The sequence below is a fragment of the Caretta caretta genome, chromosome 1 (genome assembly GCF_965140235.1).
Source record: "Caretta caretta isolate rCarCar2 chromosome 1, rCarCar1.hap1, whole genome shotgun sequence".
NCBI lineage: Eukaryota > Metazoa > Chordata > Testudines > Cheloniidae > Caretta > Caretta caretta.
The window spans coordinates 36,921,995-36,944,505 of NC_134206.1; the positions used below are offsets into that span (position 1 = coordinate 36,921,995).

The 22,511-nt window shown below is 40.4% G+C and overlaps 1 protein-coding gene across 4 annotated transcripts in view; it reads right to left on the minus strand.

Annotated features, from left to right (window-relative positions):
• The window catches only part of GUCY1A2 (guanylate cyclase 1 soluble subunit alpha 2), a 275,976-nt gene that overhangs the window by 236,079 nt on the left and 17,386 nt on the right, over window positions 1–22,511 (minus strand). For 3 of the 4 annotated variants that reach the window (XM_048844394.2, XM_075127095.1, XM_048844404.2), the window contains exons 2-3: window positions 19,827–19,888; window positions 15,982–16,103 (exon numbers count right to left, since the gene is read on the minus strand). In XM_048844394.2, the coding sequence (XP_048700351.1) occupies window positions 15,982–16,103; window positions 19,827–19,888 (184 nt within the window). The remainder of the gene's footprint in view (window positions 1–15,981; window positions 16,104–19,826; window positions 19,889–22,511) is intronic. The other variant, XM_075127098.1, reaches the window with a different exon arrangement.

Genomic DNA, 22,511 nt, shown 5'->3' on the forward strand with positions numbered 1-22,511 from the left:
CAGTAAAATATCGCAGCAATAAAAAGATCCCAGACTAACAATGTACATCAAATGCTGCTTTGGTTTGCTAGTAACTATCTTAAAGGCAACTTTAGAAAATTCCATTTTAAGGTGACGACTAAACATTTTCATATCTCTACTATTTTCTAGGAATGCTCTTTTAAGCATTATTTGCATTTAATCAGTATATCAAACGCTGGAGTTATAATGTGCATAGCATGTGTGCGTCCAGTTGCTAGATCTGGTAGGATAATTTTCATGTGAATTATTAGAATATATACCCAGTGTCAGAGTGTGCAGAGAAAATAAATTCAACAAACAAAAAAATTTCCTCCAGTGCATCATTTTTATTAAATGTAACACATACTAGTTAAATCCATGACAGCTGGTTCTAATTATTCCAATAGAAATGAAGGACATAGTCATTTATTTCCTAAGGGTACAAGTCAGATCTTCATTATAATACATATTCAACATGTTTTATGCTATCTTCAGTAAAATACCAGTGGATCTCTGAAGACCATTACATCATTTGTTTGGATAGCTCATAGGCTTCTGAACTTGGAAGAACCATGTAATTAAAATAGTTTTATGCCCAGAGACATGAGAACAGCAGAAGTTATTAATCTATTGTTTGCAGAACAAAACTTTGATAATAATCTCAAAGAAGTGTTTGAGTAAGCACATGGCTATAATTATAACAACTAGAGCCCCGGAAATTACTGATTTTTCAGTTTGCTGGAAATTCTGAAAATTAAACAAAAAAATCATTTTAGATTCACCCAAAATTGAAGTTTTTCAAAATTTTCAGCAAATCAAAAAGTTCAAAAAAAAAAAAAAGTATTGTGGGTCAAACAAAATATTATGTTTGACTCAGAGTGAAACTGTTTCTATTTCAGACTTTTAAAAAAAATAACTGAAGGGAATATAGAAACAAAAATTCTTTTAAAAAGATAAAAAATGAAATGTTTCATTTTAAAAATGTTAAAAGGAAACATTTCAACTTTTTCAGTTTTTTTTTTTTGTCCTACACAAACAATTTGGCAGAAACCAATACAAATTTATGAAACATTTTGGTGTTGCCAAAGACAGTTTCAGACAAAAAATTTTGCCCAGTTCTACTGATGTTTGGTATTTACACAGCACCCTTCATCCAAACTGATTTACAAACTATATGTAGTGATCTCTTTGCCCACATCCGGGATGTGACATGAGTTTAAAAGCTCTTAATATGGCACAACAGCTCAAGACAGAACATAAAGAAAAATAACTTATGCAGGAAAATTAACAGGATACATTTAGGTAGGTAGCAGAATATAATTATTCATATTGGCATTTGGCCAGAATACCCAGGTTCAAAGCCCTACTCTTCCAAAAAATATCATGGGACCTTTTATAACCACAAGTGGTCAGAACTGTGGTTTAATGGATAATCCGAAAGAGAGTACCTCAGTAGTATAATGCCTCCTAGTAGAGGAAAGGGTGTCAGTCACTGAATCACCACAAGTTTCAGAGTAACAGCCATGTTAGTCTGTATTCGCAAAAAGAAAAGGAGTACTTGTGGCACCTTAGAGACTAACCAATTTATTTGAGCATAAGCTTTCGTGAGCTACAGCTCACTTCATGGGATGAAGTGAGCTGTAGCTCACGAAAGCTTATGCTCAAATAAATTGGTTAGTCTCTAAGGTGAATCACCACCATTACTTTTGCAGAGCACAGGACTCTAACATCTTCCAGCCAAGTACCAACCCCAGCCAATGTGGGTTATTTTATGAAATTAGGTTCAGTGATATGGCCACAGGATATGCCATTACCTTTTTAAACATTTTAGGCATTAATCAGTGGAGTTACACCTGCTCCACTAGAGTAACATAGCAGTGAATCAGACATAGAAAAACAGAAGTGACCAAACTGGATCAGATCAGTGGTTTTTCTAATCCAGAATTTTGTCTCACAATGCCCATGACCAGATGCTTTACAGAAGGGTGAAAGAGTAGCAGCCGTCTTAGTCTGTATCCTCAAAAAGAAAAGGAGGACTTGTGGCACCTTAGAGACGAACAAATTTATTTGAGCATAAGCTTTTGTGAGCTACAGCTCACTTCAGCTGTAGCTCACGAAAGCTCATGCTCAAATAAATTTGTTAGTCTCTAAGGTGCCACAAGTCCTCCTTTTCATTTTTTAGAAGGGTGAAAGAAACCCTGAAGAGGCAGGTATGGAATATCCCACCCATAGAGAAAGTTTCTTCCTAATCCCCATGAATTACAAACCGATTTATACCCTGAAGCATGAGGGTTTATATCTTGTTCAATTTTTTTATTACTATTTTTTTTTTACAATTTACTATTGTAATGCAGAGAAACAAGGTGGGTGAGGTAATATCTTTTATTGGACCAACTTCTATTGGTGAAAGACAAGCTTCTGAGCTACACAGAACTCTTCTTTAGGTAACACAAATTGTATTGTAATTCTGGATGTTCTCATTATCAAAAAACAATTATCATCCCATATTCAGTCATACTAAGCTCTTAGCCTTTGTGATATCTGGTGGCATGGAGTTCCACAGGCTATTTCTGCCTTGTATGATTAAGTATTTTCTTTTAGTACTTTTAACTCTACCACTTTTCTATTTTGCTGAACATCCCCTTGCTCTTGCAATCCACCTACCATCTCTATAAAGTTCATTTTTTTGTTTCTCTTTACCTCATCCCCTCTTATTCATTTCCTGTATAAAGAGTCTTAGTTATTTTCACTCTCTCTCAAATGGATTTTTTTCCCCAGCCTGTTAAATATGTTTAGGTATAAAAAAGGAAACACTTGCACCATTGTTAGAAGCACAGAAATTGCCATACCAGATCAAATCAATGGTCCATCTGCCAAGGCATTCTGTCTCAACAGTGGCTAGTACCAGATGCTTGAGAGAAACTGTATAACCTAATGGCCAATTATGCAATAACAAGCTCTGGGGGAAGCTTCTCCCTAGCTGCAACAATTAGTGGTTGGCTGCTATCCCGCAATAAGAGGATAGTAGTAGGTCTGTGGATATTTTATTATTAATATAAAAGACTGATTTAATAAATATTCCTCCTAAACATTTTTTTCAGCATCTGAGTTGCAATATTTTGAGAATCCTACAAGTTAATTGTATGTTATATCAACAAGTATCTACATTATTTGTTGCCATTCAATTAAACTAAGTATCTCCCATTCTTTTTCTTCTATTTTGAGAATCTTTTCTCTCTCTTCTCATAGTCTTTCTGTGATTGTTCATTTTTACCATCTTTCGCTGATCCTTTTACATTTCAACTACAATATTTTTGCAGGGGAATGTCCAAAATTGAATACAGTGTTTGAGGTATGAGCATACCATCTATTTATATAAAGTCATTTGTCAGATCTTCAGTGTTATTCTCTGTCCCTTTCTTAACATAATCTAACATAAAAAAAATCCCAGCATACAAGCTCTTCAGAATCAATGAGAAGGTGAAAGATGTGATCAAAACAACAAAATACCCTTGGATTCAGCTACAGATCATATCGAAGCAACTATAATCCATCCAATTATTCCTGTAGAGTGAACCAAGGAGACAACAGCAGCCAATAGTACATTGGTATATATTAGCACGTACTATCTGGGATATCCCTTAAGAGAATTGAAGTGTCATCTAGTGAATGGTATAGGTGAGATACAATTAGCAGTTCTAACATTCATATCATGAACAAAAGACGAGGTTCTGTCCCCCTGGGTGTAACAAAAGTTTCCTTAATGAAGCACATTTACAGTAAATATTTAGTATCCCCTTCATAACACAACTCTCTTCTGCTTTTATCTGATGGTGGTTTAGGCAGAAGTTGAAGATTCCAGGACACCATTTAAAAACACTAGGAAAAACTAATATTTTAACCAACATTCACTCTCTCAATAAAACAGATTCCGATGGGTGTAGGACACACCTGAGTGCTTACTAGCTGATCAATTGGCCTCTAAATGACAGTATGACCTATATCTAATTAATCTGTGAAGTACTTTGGCATAACTTGAGTATATAGAGAAATTCTGTATCAAATGGAGGAAGCTGGACAATAGTTTTTAAATGGTCATTTTTATTGGTTGCATATAACCATAGTAAAATCATTTTATATCTTTACATACAGCTTTGGCACAGCTGTAAAACTGTACTACAACTTACTTTATAGAGCTATATATATTATCTAGATACTTTGTACAATTTAATAAACTAAAAAATGAAATTTACATAAATAGAAAAGGTTGGTTAAAAAGTTTTACCCACATGTGCTTACCTGTAATATTTGCTTTACCTGTGTTTATATAGAAAATAATATTTTTTCTAATAATGTTTACAATGTAGTTCTACTCTAACAAGTGACTAAAAATAACATCATGATCACTGCCTCTCAATGAGTTCCAGACTACAAGCAAAAAGATTTTCCCTACCCCACTCACTATCAGCTCTGGAAATTCAACCTGATAGCCTAGAAATAAACTGTTATTTTCTTCCCACACATTTTTCAGTAACAGAGGTTCTGCAAGCCAAAGCAGGCCCCCTGCAACACCAGAGCAACTCCACTATCTTCAGTGTATTCTGTCATTCACACATAGGGAAGCCTATTGCTTAAATAGGTCTGCACACGTGTAACTGACTGGAACTTGAGAACAGTGTGTTGATAATGCTCAGACATGAATAGAATCCAATTCATTCCCTTTCAGCTATGTTGCCTCTGCAGGGCAAATAGGAATAAGCGAACAAACTTATTTTTGTCATTTCAGTAAGCAAATATGTCTCTAAATACATAAAGAGAATTCATCTGCTGGCCTAAAAGTTACCAGTTTTTAGTGTAGAAGCATACTTTACTGACATCCCAAAAGGCTTCTCCTGTTTCCTCGAATATATAAAATGTCTTGTATTTTATTTACTGACCTTTGACAAGTTGTTATGTATATCACAATCTTTAACTACTCTTAGTTTCTCCTCTTTTTAATAATACACAGTACTACAGCATCCAGTGGGGCTTGTAATTCAAGTGTATCTATTATTCTTTTCAAAGTAGCAGCCGTGTTAGTATCCACAAAAAGAAAAGGAGGACTTGTGGCACCTTAGAGACTAACAAATTTATTTGAGCATAAGCTTTTGTGAGCTACAGCTCACTTCATCAGATGCATGTAGTGGAAAACAAGTACTCCTTTTATTAGTCTTTTAATTACCAAGACATTTTTATGTATCAACTCCGATTCTGTTGCTCCAGTTTGTTCAATTTGCTATTGCTATTAATAAATGCTTATATTATAGTAGCACCTAGAGTCTCTGATTTGGATTGGGGTTCCAGTATGTTAGGCACTGGTAAGTATCAGTAAACACAGAATTACCTTGAAGCGTTTGCAGTCTGAGATCAATTGTTATACCCATATGCACATTTCTGATATAGAGTTGCTAATTTCAGCAATTACATTAATTCAGTAATTATATAAATAATTTTGTCTATTTTATTTATATATTGTCAGTGTGGTGCATCATCTGCACAATTCTTGAGCTCTGTACAGAATCTGAATGCAGGAGCAAACCCCATCTGTTTCTAAAACACATTGATTTTGACACACCATTTGATATCTGTTTCTCTTTATAATGACAGGTTTCAGAGTAACAGCCGTGTTAGTCTGTATTTGCAAAAAGAAAAGGAGTACTTGTGGCACCTTAGAGACTAACCAATTTATTTCAGCATAAGCTTTCGTGAGCTACAGCTCACTTCATCGGATGCATACTGTGGAAAGTATAGCAGATGTTTTTATACACACAAACCATGAAAAAATGGGTGATTATCACTACAAAAGGTTTTCTCTCCCCCCACCCCACTCTCCTGCTGGTAATAGCTTATGTAAAGTGATCACTCTCCTTACAATGTGTATGATAATCAAGGTGGGCCACTTCCAGCACAAATCCAGGGTTTCTCCCCCCTCCCCCCCAAACACACAAACAAACCCACTCTCCTGTTGGTAATAGCTTATCTAAAGTGATGACTCTCCTTACAATGTGTATGATAATCAAGGTGGGCCATTTCCAGCACAAATCCAGGGTTTAACAAGAACGTCTGAGGAAGGGGGGGGGGGGGGGGGTAGGAAAAAACAAGGGGAAATAGGTTACCTTGCATAATGACTTAGCCACTCCCAGTCTCTATTCAAGCCTAAGTTAATTGTATCCAATTTGCAAATGAATTCCAATTCAGCAGTCTCTCGCTGGAGTCTGGATTTGACACACCCCTGGAAACCCAACCTGGGATATTCTATCTACTACCCAAGATCTATAAATCTGGAAATCCTGGGCACCCCATCATCTCAGGCATTGGCACCCTGACAGCAGGATTGTCTGGCTATGTAGACTCCCTACTCAGGCCCTACGCTACCAGCACTCCCAGCTACCTTCGAGACACCACTGACTTCCTGAGGAAACTACAGTCCATCGGTGATCTTCCTGATAACACCATCCTGGCCACTATGGACATAGAAGCCCTCTACACGAACATTCCACACAAAGATGGACTACAAGCCGTCAAGAACACTATCCCCGATAATATCACGGCTAACCTGGTGGCTGAACTTTGTGACTTTGTCCTTACCCATAACTATTTTACATTTGGGGACAATGTATACCTTCAAATCAGTGGCACTGCTATGGGTACCCGCATGGCCCCACAGTATGCCAACATTTTTATGGCTGACTTAGAACAACGCTTCCTCAGCTCTCATCCCCTAACGCCCCTACTCTACTTGCGCTATATTGATGACATCTTCATCATCTGGACCCATGGAAAAGAAGCCCTTGAGGAATTCCACCATGATTTCAACAATTTCCATCCCACCATCAACCTCAGCCTGGTCTAGTCCACACAAGAGATCCACTTCCTGGACTCTACAGTGCTAATAAACGATGGTCACATAAACACCACCCTATACCGGAAACCTACTGACCACTATTCCTACCTACATGCCTCCAGTTTTCACCCTGACCACACCACACAATCCATTGTCTATAGCCAAGCTCTGAAATACAACCGCATTTGCTCCAACCCCTCAGACAGAGGCAAACACCTACAAGATCTCTATCAAGCATTCTTACAACAACAATACCCACCTGCAGAAGTGAAGAAACAGATTGACAGAGCCAGAAGAGTTCCCAGAAGTCACCTACTACAGGACAGGCCTAACAAAGAAAATAACAGAATGCCACTAGCTGTCACCTTCAGCCCCCAACTAAAACCCCTCCAACGCATTATCAAGGATCTACAACCTATCCTGAAGGATGACCCAACACTCTCACAAATCTTGGGAGACAGGCCAGTCCTTGCCTACAGACAGCCCCCCAACCTGAAGTGAATACTCACCAGCAACCACATACCACACAACAGAACCACTAACCCAGGAACCTATCCTTGCAACAAAACCCGTTGCCAACTGTGCCCACATATCTATTCAGGGGACACCATCACAGGGCCTAATAACATCAGCCACACTATCAGAGGCTCGTTCACCTGCACATCTACCAATGTGACATATGCCATCACGTGCCAGCAATGCCCCTCTGCCATGTACATTGGCCAAACTGGACAGTCTCTACGTAAAAGAATAAATGGACACAAATCAGATGTCAAGAATTATAACATTCATAAACCAGTTGGAGAACACTTCAATCTCTCTGGTCACGCGATTACAGACATGAAATTACATGCGATATTACAACAGAAAAACTTCAAATCCAGACTCCAGCGAGAGACTGCTGAATTGGAATTCATTTGCAAATTGGATACAATTAACTTAGGCTTGAATAGAGACTGGGAGTGGCTAAGTCATTATGCAAGGTAACCTATTTCCCCTTGTTTTTTCCTACCCCCATCCCCCCAGACGTTCTAGTTAAACCCTGGATTTGTGCTGGAAATGGCCCACCTTGATTATCATACACTTTGTAAGGAGAGTGATCACTTTACATAAGCTTTTACCAGCAGGAGAGTGGGGTGGGGGGAGAGAAAACCTTTTGTAGTGATAATCACCCATTTTTTCATGGTTTGTGTGTATAAAAACGTCTTCTGTACTTTCCACAGTTTGCATCCGATGAAGTGAGCTGTAGCTCACGAAAGCTTATGCTCAAATAAATTGGTTAGTCTCTAAGGTGCCACAAGTACTCCTTTTCTGTTTCCCTTTAGACCGTTTACAACATTTTTTTAACAATTTTAACTCAGTTAGGATTTGCTTCCTGGGGTGCATCCAGATCTTAGCACAAGGAAGATGATGCTGAAGATATATATAGTGTTTTGAGCGCATGAAGTTACTCGCTTAAAATTGACTGATCAGTCCATTATTTAACTTTCTCTCACAATACAAAAACAAGGGGATACTCAATGAAATTAAAAGACAGTAAATTTAGAACAAATGGGAAATAGTATTTACAATGTATCAAATATGCATGTCACAGAGGAGTCATTGACTCATGCTGTGGACTTTTTTAAAGAACATAATTACAGTGGATTTTTAGTTGCTTATTTTTTTAAAAGATAAACAGAATTGTTGCCAGTACAAATTATTTCCAGGTCTTTTGTTTGAGGCTGTTTACTGATCATTCATATAGTGCAGATAGCTTCTAGCAAGATCAGGTGCTTATACAGCATGTCTAATACAGATCATTGGCCCTCAACCTTTCCAGACTACTGTGCCCTTTCAGGAGTCTGATTTGTCTTGAGCATCCTCAAGTTTCACCTCACTTAAAAACTACTTGCTTACAAAATCAGACATAAAAATACAGAAGTGTTCCAGCACACTGTTACTGAAAAATTGCTGACTTTCTCATTTTTACCATATAATTATTAAATAAATCAATTGGAATATAAATATTGTACTTGCATTTCAGAGTATAGTATATAGAGCAGTATAAACAAGTCATTGTCAGTATGAAATTTTAGTTTGTACTGATATCGCTAGTGCTTTTTATGTAGCCTGTTGTAAAATGAGGCTAATACCTAGATTAGTTGATGTACTTCCTAGAAGACTTCTGAGTGTCCCCCAGGGTTACACGTACCCCTGGTTGAGAACTAGTGGTTAGATGTTACACAGTGTAAATAAGCAGTGATGTTTTCAAAAAGATGCAAATGTAAGTGAGGTGCCCAACTTCCATTAAAAGCCAACAGGATCTGGTCACCTGTCATTTCTCTCTCGATAAAGGCTACACAAAAACACTCATTTTTACTTGTCAAGTATTCACATTTGAAAATAGATTTTTGCAAATGTTCATTAATTAGATCGAAGGTTAAATTTCATCACTTCCAGCAGCCAACACAACTATTAATGGTGGTGACATTCCACACATTTAGCAAAGTTGCAAATATGTTCCAAGAAAAATATTGTCAACTTCCAATGCAAAAATATGATTTCTGTTTGCAGAAACTGCCTTTCATTTTTGCAAAGAACTGAAGAGACAGTGAAAACGTTCCCTCTTTCGCAAAACCCGTAACAACTGTGTGATGGGAGAGGAGGGGAGTTGTTCTTCATTGTGTTTGTACACAATGAGAAAATTTTTGCATAACTTTCTATACAGATTGTGTTAGGGCATGAGAAATAAAGTGAAGTGTAACAGTTCAGAAATTTTTACAAGAGCGCTAGTCAAATAAGAGAACTAGGTATTTCCCCATTATATAACACATGCTTTCAGCACAGTCTTCTTGGAATGTTTCCCCAGTGACCATCTTTTTGTTCTGTGTTTATACAGCACCTAGCACAATGGGCTACTGCTCCATGACTAGAGCTTCTAGGTGTTACGGTCATACAAATAACAAATACTAATAATCACCTCTGAGAAAAACATGGCAGCAGAGTACAGGGTGTTCTCAGTAGCAAGACCGTGCTTCTGAAATTCACTTTCCCAGGTAGAAGTTTGAGCCTCCATGTGGTCACTTTTAGAGCACAGAGTAAAACAAGCTTTTGGTCCATATTTTCCAATAGCTACAGATTTAAATTCCCGCTATCCCCTTCTCTGATTCTCTCAGGTTAGAAAGTTCAGTGCTGTCATGAGTCATACAGTGCATTGCCATATTTTGGAGATATGTTTGGTCTTAATCTAAGCCATGTAAAATTATTTATTTGTATTAACGTATTGGCTAGCAGTCCCAGACAAGACCTGGGCCTTGTTCCACTAGGTGCTCTAGGGAAAATAGTATGAGAAAGTCCTGCCTCAAGGAACTTATAACCCACATAGAGAGGACAGACAGGTGTTACAGGGTAAAGGTTAAAGAAAGGAAGTATTATCCCCATTTTACAGATAGGGAATTGAGGCACAGAGAGATTCAGTGACATGACATGCAACACCCACAAGACAGATTTACATCAAGATTAGCCAGCCAGGTGTTGATGGGCCATTAAGGAGAATCAACTCTTCCAGTGCCCCTCCTGAGGATGCCTCAGATAGTATATGGCCAAGGAGGCCCAGTGACTCAGCAGGGCACGTAGAACATGTGACGCATAGCTCCATGTTTGAGCCAGTATTCTTCCATGCACATGGACAGGGGGTATAAATTGGAGACGGTGACATCACCTTCTTGCCTCATGCCTCCCCCACACCTCTGGACTGTGATTTCTAAACATTTAGTTTTTAGTTTACTAAAGGATTGGCTACCTGCATGAGTTTTGGGTGAGATCCTGAAGTATATTTTGGTGAGTGGCTGGTTCTTTGGAGCTGGAAGAACCTAATGTGAGATTCATTTTGGTGTTAATGGCCTTTCATCATAAAGTCCGGTTTGCCTGTGTGGCACATGAGGGGCTAGAGGCCCTGAAGGGGACAGTCTGTGGCTTCATAATAACTAGTATAGTATTTTGAAAGCACGCATTTGTTACTGACTTGGTGAAATCTTATGATCAATCTTATACCACCAGTTTGGGGTATACGCCCTGACCTGAGATTATCTCTTAGCCATGTCCCATACCAGGCAGCGTGATGCCTTTATGACTCTGGTGTGATGCAGGAGTAAAACAACTGATGTCAATGGAGTTGCCTCAGTGTAAAATCAGTGAGGGCGAGAGGAGAATCGGGTCCTTTTATTACAGATTGACTGCTTTACACTGTTAGTGACAGCTTACTAAGGGAAAAATTCCAGTATTCATACAGTATAAATTACACACACAAAGCTGAACGCATATCTTATCAAACATCACTGTTCTGTGAATAGTGTAAGTACCAAGACAACAAAGTGAGGCATTTGTCCACTATCTCCCAGGTCTACTGACGATCTCAGTGTTCGCTGTGTTTTGTCAAGGAACACAGAATGAGAATTTGAGAGTCAGTGGGTCAGGAGCGGTGAATCATACTGAAGTATTCACAAGTAAGATAGAATAGGTACCTTTAAGAAAGGGCCTTGTTCCATTACTACAAATGGAAGCCAAAGTTCCAGGGTCTTCTGTATCAAATCTGGATGTAAGGACTGAAGTCAAAACGATAACCTAGATATAATTGTCCATGCAACCCACGCTAGCAGATATTGACCTCTAGCATAAACAGGCACAACCCCTAGGTTGCATGAAGTATAACAGAGTGCCAGATGGGTAATCTTTATTATAAATTAAATAAAATGAGAGCAGAATTTGAATTAACATTTGTTTAAATACCATCACACCACTCAAGTCTTCTGTCTCAACAATGTCATAATAAGATCAATTGTACTGATTACACACCTCAGTGCTTATTTCCCATTTGTATAAAGCAGTCTCTCATTATTCCTTATTCATCCAGGAAAACAACTGACACATATAGAACTGAGAACTAATTAAGCAGCCTTCATTAACAGTCTAGCTGTTGTAACACAAAGTAAGTCTTAAATGCTGATATTCCTTCCTAAATTCATGCCATTGGATGAGGAGAAGGAAGTAAGTGTTTATTAATAATTACCTTTAGAATTTACCTTAAATTTAAAATTTCTTGTCCTAAACTCAACTTCAAATTTTAAAAAAAAATGAAGATTTCCTAATAGTAACTTCCTCCCACCTTATTTAATAATTGGGTTTTTTAAATGTACCTTTCACTCAGACCAGCATAGTTCCCTGAAGAAAACAGATATTTAGGCCCCATGATCTGCTCAGTACAGATCCCTGCATCCGCTGCAGCTCCTGGGCCCACACTATTAGATTGTGTTTCATGATCAAGGCCTCAGACATTATTTTAAGAACACCCAAACAAGTATTCATAACCAATTTTAAACGCACACAGACTTGATAGACCATGAGAGCTGTAGTTTCATAGTGAAAATAAGTATAGAGTTTTTAGTCTGGCCTCTCACAATATTATTATGTATGTGTTTATAATATTATAAAGAGAGATTCCTCTGCATGAGTCAAGAAGATGTGTACAATGGATAATTTTGAAAGGGTAAGGACTCAACTATTTCACAATAAAAGCGAAAAAAATCACTTTACATAATACTGCATTGTATATTTTTGTGATGTCATTAATTCTGAAAAATCCCGGAGCACTTTTGGCCCAGTTCTACAAGGTGCTGAGTGCCTGCTCTCTTCTCATTAACTTCAGCAGGAATTAAGGGCACTCAGAACCTCTCAGCAGGCACTCAGCACCTTGCCTGGTAAGGGTCCGAATGAAGAGGAAGCACGTCGACCATCAGTAAAATACAGCCATCTCTTAGATGGAACATATCCGCTATTTTACAGTGCACACCAATCCTGTACAACAGTTTGAGACAGAAGAGGAAGACAAATGGTTACTCCAACTGCAAGAGGGATTTTAGTTAAGCAGAATGTAATAACCCAGATTGGAATGCAGCTAGAATACTAGAGTTGATACCAGTTCTCTTGAAAAGAGGGTAATGAGATCTTTAATTATCACACAAGGTCAGGACTTCAATTTTATGCTGTCCTTGGGATGAGAAATCTCCAGCCACATAATCTCCTGAAAATGGACCCTGTTCAGGCTTTTGTTCATTACCAAGCGAAAGGGAAACTATTAAGTGCTAAGAATGCCACCTGTTATGCCCCTTACCCCCATCTCCTGCAGCACCTTGGGATTTCCTTGGAGGACTCTCAAACAGTACTAGCAAGGCCCAAGAGTGCTTAGATTACAAGACTTCATAGACAATATAGCCCCAGGTACCATAAGTCCAGTACTGAAAATTCAGAAATCATCTAACGCTAGTAAGATGCTTTAAAGAAAAAATAATAATGAACAATACTTAGCACTGATAGTATTTTCTATGCATAGATCAGTAACAGTGCAATTTTAAGGTGGTTAAATAACTCATATGCAAATTCACTGTAAGACAAATTTCAGAGCAAATTTATCGTTGATTTCTATATCCTGTATATATAAACACAAGGGTTTATAATGTCAGCTGTGATACTACCATGACTAAAAAATCAGTAGTAAGTATTACTTGTAGCAATGATAAATAATAATTAGCACTTTATATCTTCAAAGCGCTATTAAAATTAGCGAATTAGCCGGTGGCCTGTAAAGGTGATCTGTAAAGGTTTCTCCAAAACAATAAAAATGAAAAGTTTTATTGAAGAAAAAGGGTTAAATGCCCCATTTTAAATTAAAGTTCTTAGAAAAAAGTTCTCTGCTTTTTTTTCTTTCCGTGTGGATTTATATCAGCTTTCACAGACTGAGAATTGATAAAACCTTACTGATGCTCCAGAGAAGAGCAGGAACAGAGGCTATGTCTATGCATGGGTAGGAGCCAGCATAACCAAGCTATCTTTAATCTAGCTAGCTCAGGTCCCAGAACAGGGAGACCATGGCACCGCAAGCCTCAGCATAGGCTGTACAAGCCAGCCCAGAACTCAAAGTAATCACTCAGAGGGCTGGCCTTGTGAGACTAAACCTAACTTGGACACATCAACACAAGCTGCAATCACACCCCATGACTGCAGTCTAGATGTACCCTAAAGACGTAGTAGAAGAATGTGTGAGTATGTAGGGCCAGTTGCCTCTATTTGAACCCACAATCTGAAACTGCACTAACTTATTACATAAATTTCACTTTAAAATTCTGTATACAGCTCACCAATGTTACTAAATGAAGGGTTCACATCTGACTTTAGCAACATGCAGAAAACAGATTAGTCTAGGCCAAATTCCAGCTCAAGCTAGGTTCTCCTTGCAGTTTCAGTTTGGTATGGTAACGCTCTTCATTTCCTGTCCTGTTGTGCAGTGCTGCTGTGTTCTCTTAAGTTGTTGCATATGTCAACCCAGAGGTGGCTGCATTTCAGTGGTGGATAATATCTTCTTCACGTTTATACAAGTTTGTCATATTTGGAATCCTTCAGCATGAAGAGGACAATATAAATTAAGGGCATGGCTACACTTGCAGATGTAGAGCACTTTGAGTTAAAACAGCCTTCGTAGAGCGCAGTAAGGAAAGCGCTGCAGTCTGTCCACACTGATAGCTACAAGCACACTGGCATGGCCACATTTGTACTTGCAGCGGCATCGGGTGTGGTACATTATGGGCAGCTATCCCAGCATGCAAGTGACTGCAACGTGCTTTTCAAATGGGGGTGGGGGGAGTGTGACAGGACGTGTGTTGTGTGGATGTGGGGGGAGAGAGAATGGGTTTTTTGGGGGCTGAGAGCATGTCAGCATGCTGTCTTGTAAGTTCAGACAGCAGCAGACCCTCCCGCCTCTCTCTCTCTCACACAGCATTCCACAGTAATGGTTGCTTTGTTTCGGAGCAGATAAGCAGCTGGCTGTCAGAAATGGAGCTTTCAAAGGGCATTTCTGCATTCCTGCAGCAATTCCAAAACAATGACAAGACTTGACTTAAGGGCAGTGGTGAGCTGGAGCCGGTTCGCACAAAACGGTTGTTAAATTTTGAAACTGGTTTAGAACCGTTTGTTAAAGGGGTGGGCAAACTCCAGACCGCGGGTCACATGCAGCCCGCGGGACTGTCCTGTCTGTCCCGCCTGAGCTCTCGGCTGGGGAGGCTCGCCTCTGAATTTTTACTCACCCGGCAGCACTCCGAGCCTTCGGCGGCACTTCCACGACGGGTCCTTCACTCGCTCCGAGCCTTCGGCGGCACTTCCACGACGGGTCCTTCACTCGCTCCGAGCCTTCGGCGGCACTTCCACGACGGGTCCTTCACTCGCTCCGAGCCTTCGGCGGCACTTCCACGACGGGTCCTTCAGTGCCGCTGAAGTGCCGCCCGGAGCGACTGAAGGAGCCGGTTCTTCAGCTTCTGACAGCTCATCACTGCTTAAGGGGATTATGGGACGTTTCCGGAGGCTGATCAGAGCGCAGTAAAGCAACACCTCGTCCACACTGGCACTGCAGAGCTCCAGCAGGAGCGCAGCAAACGTTATTCCACTCGCCGAGGTGGAGTACCAGCAGCGCTGTAGCCGTGGAGTCAGAGCGCTCTACGTGCCTTGCCAGTGTGGACGGGTAGTGAGCTAGTGTGCGCAGGGCTCCTTCATTGCGCTGTAACTCGCAAGTGAAGCCAAGCCCTAAGAGACTCATGATTCAACAGGCTACGTTCTGCTAAAAACATGGTTTCTCCAGACCCCGAATCAGTATGGCTAACAGAATCCTCATGCATCTGCTGTTTTGTAGCAAATACTTAAACACCTCCTGATGTACCTCTGAGGGCAAATTCTTTTTTTTTTTAAATTATACCTCAGCAATCCCAAATGAATTTGGGCCCCAAGCCTTTGAAATTCCAATACTCAGTGACATCAAAGTGGAAGGCACAGTGAATGCCCAGTGAAAAAAGCAAGATGGATTATTTCAGACAAGTAAAATATGCCTGGAAAAAGAGACAACCTGACACCAACAGCCCAATGAAATGATGCTGACTACAGTCTAAGCTGCCCTGGATGGAACAGGAAAGACCTTCATTCATGATTAATGATGGGCCTCTCAAAAACAAAAACAAACAAACAAAAACCCAACCCTCCAAACAAAGCAAATGAGTCATATTACAAAAAATAAGTACCGAGTATATTAGCTGTACACTGGAGAATTCCTGAGACATCTTCAGCTTCATCGTTGCCAGAGCAGTCTGTATAGGAGCATCTGTTCGATATATTGTGAAAGTTCTTTTCTGCATCCCTGTAACTAGGGGAAAAAATACACAGTTTCTATACATCTGCTTAACTTATGTAATAAATGTGTCGGGAGACTAACAGTTGATTATTAATGTGCTTTCTAAAGCACATCCTTATTTTGTCTTTAACTATCTATAACGTAGGGCTTAATCCTTTTCCCATTCAGACCAATGAAAAAACTCACGTTTATTTTAATGGAGCAGAATCAAGCCTGTAATATCTGGCAAAAATACACACACACACACATCACTTTATTAATATCAGCAATAGCAGCCAGTGTTGGGAACTGGGGCAAACACCTGAAAAGTAATAATAATAGTGAGCACTTTCTGTAATGAGAATAAAGGCATGGGGGGACGGACACCAAAGGGCTAAGTAGTGGGCAAATCTCTCTTCCTTTACATGTCATCCCCATTGGGGTGCTTAGTAATTGTACATTAAACATAAAGATTGTTGTAATAAGCCATAAATCCAGTGTCTTTCTTAACACCATAATTTTTAGTGTCTAGCAAAATTATGAATTTAAGCTCCCAGGTTCATCTTTTGAAGGTGTTGTGCAGGTTTCCTTTGAGGATAAGGACAGAGTGATCATTTTGTGAAAAGTGTTCGCTCATGGGTGATATGGTATTTTTGTCTTTTATCATTATTCTGTGTGAGTTCATTCGAGAGTGTAGTGATTGTCTGAGTTCATCCACATAATTGTTATTGGGGCATAAAAATCCTGGTCTTAATAAAGACACTCTATTTATGGCTTATTACAACATTCTGCAATCCACTAACCTCCCTTTTTTTGTCCTATAGCTGCAGAGGTGTTAAAGGGCCACTTCACCTTGAATGGTCCCTTAAAATATGTGATAACTCCTTATGCTAAACAATCTATTCCACCTCCTATTTAGCTGTGACACTCAAAATGCTGCATGCTGTAACACTTCAGTGAAGACACTACCAACCCGGATAGGAGGGGTTGTTCCAACGGCATAGTAATCCACCTCCCCGAGAGGTGGTGGATAGGTCGATGGAAGGATTCTCCTGTCGACCTAGCACTGTCTACACTGGGGGTTAAACTGGTTGGGTGGGAGGGATAGCTCAGTGGTTTGAGCATTGGCCTGCTAAACCCAGGGTTGTGAGCTCAATCCTTGAGGGGGCCATTTAGGGTGTGGGGCAAAAATTGGGGATTGGTCCTGCTTTGAGCAGGGGGTTGGCCTAGATGACCTCCTGAGGTCCCTTCCAACCCTGATATTCTGTGATTCTATGAACTGCATCACTCAGGGGTGTGGATTTTCACACCCCTGACTCATGTAGTTATTCCAACCTAAGTTCCTGGTGTAGACCAGTCTTTACTACCGTCCCCAAACCTGAAGAACAACTCTGTGTAGCTTGAAAGCTTGTCTCTTTCACCAACAGAAGTTGGTCCAAATTTGTTTCTCTAATATCCTGGGACCAAAACGGCTACAACACTGCAAACCACAAATATTAATCAAGCCACTTAAGAAAACTGAAGGATAGCTAAATAAGTTTATCTTCCATTTCACTAACAAAATTTGGGCATGGATTCGGAGTCTGATCTTACTAAATACTGAGCCCTCTTGGGTGAAGAGAGTGCTCCCTACCTCCCAGCAGGCCCAAAGGCTCTCATCCTCTAGGACAATATAAACAAGTCATTGTCTGTATGAAATGGTAGTTTGTACAAACTTTGCTAGTGCTTTTTATATAGCCTGTTGTAAACTAGGCAAATATCTAGATGAGTTGATCTGTCCCTTTAAAGATCTCTGTGTACCCCCAAGTTGAGAACCACTGCTCTAGGATGTTGAGCACCTCCTGGGAAGTTCTGAGCTCCTTCAACTGCCAATGAAGTCAAAGGGAGCTACTTGACACCTTGGAAGATAAGATCATAGAACTGTTTGATCAAAACCAGAGGGAGCCAGTGCCAGAGGCAGGACTGGAATGAAGGAGTTCCTGGCTCCCAGCCCTGAGTTCAAGCTACTAGACTCTCTCTCTCCCTCCCTCTAGTCCATAGCCCAGATTCTCCATCGCTTGCATCTTGTAGTCATTCACACTCATGTGCAAAGTTCTACTATTCTAATTTTGTTAGAACCTATTATACACAGACTATACCAAGTGCAGAGCAGCAGAGAATCAGGCCCCAGGAATTCACTCTGTCAGAGAGCAAGTTTGGCTCTTTATGCTGATGTGAGTATTGTGTTTTACACTAAAGTGTATCCGGGACATCCAGCAGGCTTATACATGCAAAACTCCCACTAGTAACAGTAAGAACTGCAGGAACAGGCCCTATATTGTACACTTAGAAGAGAGCAGATATTGGATTAGCAAGAAGATATAGAGAGTTGTGAAAGTGAAGCAAAACATAGCTTAAGTAGCAGGCGTAGCACCAGGAGTGACAGGCCTTTAGAGCGTGAGAAGAGCTGCCTTATTTTCATCTCCATTAAAAACAAATAGTTCTGAGTCACTAGTGGCCATGAATTAAAAGCTACATGGTTATAATAAATATGCTGTTCTTAAAGCACTGTAGTTACCCCTCCCCCCCCACCCACTCCCCCAAGATCTACTACTGAGAGAATTCAAAGCAATCCCTTCAAGTGACAAAAAAAAATAATTTTGCCAGAAGGCTTCCCCCCCGCTACCCATATCTGCTCCATAATAGATGTCATAACTACCAGCAAAGAGATACACTTGATCCCCACAGCAATGGCACCCTCTCTATCCTGGGGGCACACGCTAGATGTGCTAGCATTACAAATGCTACGTAGCAGGACAGAGAGTCGTGTGAATTTTGACAAAACGTACAAGAGCAATTCCCTCCAGCGTACAAAGTTTCAGAACTGTGGCATGGATTTTAAATATACCTGTGACCCAACCGGAGTAATAAAAGAAAGAGGTGCCATTACAGCTGCGTAATTAAATACGGTCAAGGTCACTATTCTACGTTTGGCAGAGTTGTTTAACTGATACAGTCTTGCAGGCACTGTATTCCTGCTCTATTAGGAATGGTATCTGTGACAATAACAACGCTTGGGATGGTAGGGGATAGACAGAAAACAAAAGGGTAGCAATAATTGCTTGAATGGTTAACATTCTCCTATCATAGTTACCCTGTCCTCCCTCCCCCTCACCTGTTCGTTTGTTTCAGCCAGCTGTCAGAACTTGTCTTTGAGGCCCCTATCTGGCAAATGCCTATGCAAGTGAGTAACTCCACATGACTATTCATGTACTTAAAGCTACTCACATATGTAACTGCTTGCAGGATCTGGGCCTTAGACCGTAAGCTTTTTACAATATGCCTGTCCAGCACCCAGCACAATGGGGCATGGTCTGACTGAAACAAACATTAATAATAATTAATCTGTTATGCCATTTTTGCTGACTGTGTCAAGAGCACATTCTGAAAAATCTCATACTTTAACAAAAAGGCTCCCCAGCACGGATATAAATTGTACAACTGCTCCTCTGTGGACTCAGTCCCGCTCCCATTGACTTGAATGAAAGCAGGATTGGGCGTAGTTATTTCACTGCAGCAGGAGAGATGAAGAATAGCACACACAAAAAAAGTATAATATTTATCATTACTGAAGAACATGCCTAAGTATTTGTGAACAAAGTCAGAAAAGTTGGTTACCCAAGCCAATGACTTAGAAGGCAGAAAGATATTAATTCAACAGCTATCACTTATCTTTTATTCACCCTTCTAATAACTACTGTAGTCTCTTTTACTTACCCAATAACTTGATGCTCATAATACCGCAGTGTCCTTTGGAGAGTCTGCCGTATGGTCTGAGGCTACAGAACAACAATAAAAACAACAAAATAATAATAAACAACCATTATCAGCAAATCATCAGCAGCACAATGTCTGAATAGGTGACTACGGATTTATCCCTTAATATACTATTTGTTTTTCCAGTTCTACACATTTTCATCTTACACCTGCCACGTTTCCAGCAGTGATGGATAGGTACTATCCCAGGAGGAATACTAAGCTGTTCTTATATTGCAAATACATCAATATTTCATGGCTCTTTTTCTTATACTTTATTTCACTATTTAAACAGCAATTAATGGTACGACCTGGCACGAGCTACTGTTGCCTGTAAGGCAACAGAAACACAACTAGGTAGACAAAGAAGGCCCTCGCTTTATTATGAGTTTCCACAGAATATCACCTGTCAATAATCTCATCATTTTAAAATAAACTTTAAGAGCTATTCAATAACACGTTATTACATCAAGACGCAACGAACCAGCTTTTTCTTGGGACAATATCGTATGCTCAATTTCCATCAGCAGGGAAGGGAATTATCTTTTCCAAATCTATCTGAGACATGGTAGTAGAACCTCTCACAGAAAAAAAAATATTTTAACAAAATAAGTAAACATCTATTAAGGCCCAGTTCTCTGACATGTTGTGAACCTTCAACTCTCTGAACTCAATAGGAGTGAAGGGTACTCACCACCTGCAGAATCAGACACTTAAAGGGCAAATTATGAGGCATTTCAGGCATTTTTGTGCCATATATGTAATAAGGGCTTCCCACACAGTCTCTTATTATGAAGTGCTCTCAACTACAGACAAGTGCTTCTTGGTATTGCCCAAATAAGTCATAAGAGCATTTTATCTTCCCAGAAAGTGACTGGCATTTATCAAATACCAGACGAGGTCCCAGAAGACTGGAAAAAGGCTAATGTAGTGCCCATCTTTAAAAAAGGGAAGGAGGATGATCCTGGGAACTACAGGCCAGTCAGCCTCACCTCAGTCCCTGGAAAAATCATGGAGCAGGTCCTCAAGGAATCAATTCTGAAGCACTTAGAGGAAAGGAAAGTGATCAGGAACAGTCAGCATGGATTCACCAAGGGCAAGTCATGCCTGACTAATCTAATTGCTTCTATGACAAGATAACTGGCTCTGTGCATGAGGGGAAAGCAGTGGACGTGTTGTTCCTTGACTTTAGCAAAGCTTTTGACACTGTCTCCCACAGTATTCTTGCCAGCAAGTTAAAGAAGTATGGACTGGATGAATGGACTATAAGGTGGATAGAAAGCTGGCTAGATAGTCGGGCTCAACGGGTAGTGATCAATGGTTCCATGTCTAGTTGGCAGCCGGTATCAAGTGGAGTGCCCCAAGGGTCAGTCCTCGGACCGGTTTTGTTCAATATCTTCATTAATGATCTGGAGGATGGCGTGGATTGCACCCTCAGCAAGTTTGCAGGTGACACTAAACTGGGGGGAGAGGTAGATACACTGGAGGGTAGGGATAGGATACAGAGGGACCTAGACAAATTGGAGGATTGGACCAAAAGAAATCTGATGAGGTTCAACAAGCACAAGTGGAGAGTCCTGCACTTAGAATGGAAGAATCTCATGCACCGCTAGAGACTAGGGACCGAATGGCTCGGCAGCAGTTCTGCAGAAAAGGACCTAGGGGTTACAGTGGATGAGAAGCTGGATATGAGTTAATAGTGTGCCCTTGTTGCCAAGATGGCCAATGGCATTTTGGGATGTATAAGTAGAGGCATTGCCAGCAGATCGAGGGACGTGATCGTTCCCCTCTATTCGACATTGGTGAGGCCTCATCTGGAGTACTGTGTCCAGTTTTGGGCCCCACACTACACGAAGGATGTGGAAAAATTGGAAAACGTCCAGAGGAGGGCAACAAAAATGATTAGGGGACTGGAACACATGACTTATGAGGAGAGGCTGAGGGAACTGGGATTGTTTAGTCTGAGGGAGGGAAGAATGAGGGGAGATGTTAGCTGCTTTCAACTACCTGAAAGGGGGTTCCAAAGAGGATGGATCTAGATGGTTCTCAGTGGTAGCAGATGACAGAACGAGGAGTAATGGTCCAAAGTTGCAGTGGGGAGGTTTCGGTTGGATACTAGGAAAAACTTTTTCACTAGGAGGGTGGTGAAACACTGGAACGCGTTACCTAGGGAGGTGGTGGAATCTCCTTCCTTAGAAGTTTTTAAGGTCAGGCTTGACAAAGCCCTGGCTGGGATGATTTAGTTGGGGATTGGTCCTGCTTTGAGCAGGGGGTTGGACTAGATGATCTCCTGAGGTCCCTTCCAACCCTGATATTCTATGATTATTAAGCAAATATATTTTAAGGTTCCCACCTGTCCTCCTTCGCCTGTCAGTTTAGCAGAGCCCATATTCAGTGTTCCCAATTCTGATACACAAGATTCCCTGTTGTCTCAGTGTCATGCAGGATCACAGGATAACCAAAGGCAGACAGGATCTGAATCATACAAACTTGACCCTTAGGAAAATTTGAGACCAGTATTTCCCTGCTTTTTGGAACAATTTCCAGCTGCCTTGGAAAGCAGTGGTAGAAACGCTTTTTAATTAGATGTGTTTCATTCCAGAACCAAGGGCAGCCTTGCGGCCCCATATTTTGTTGGCCCTATAC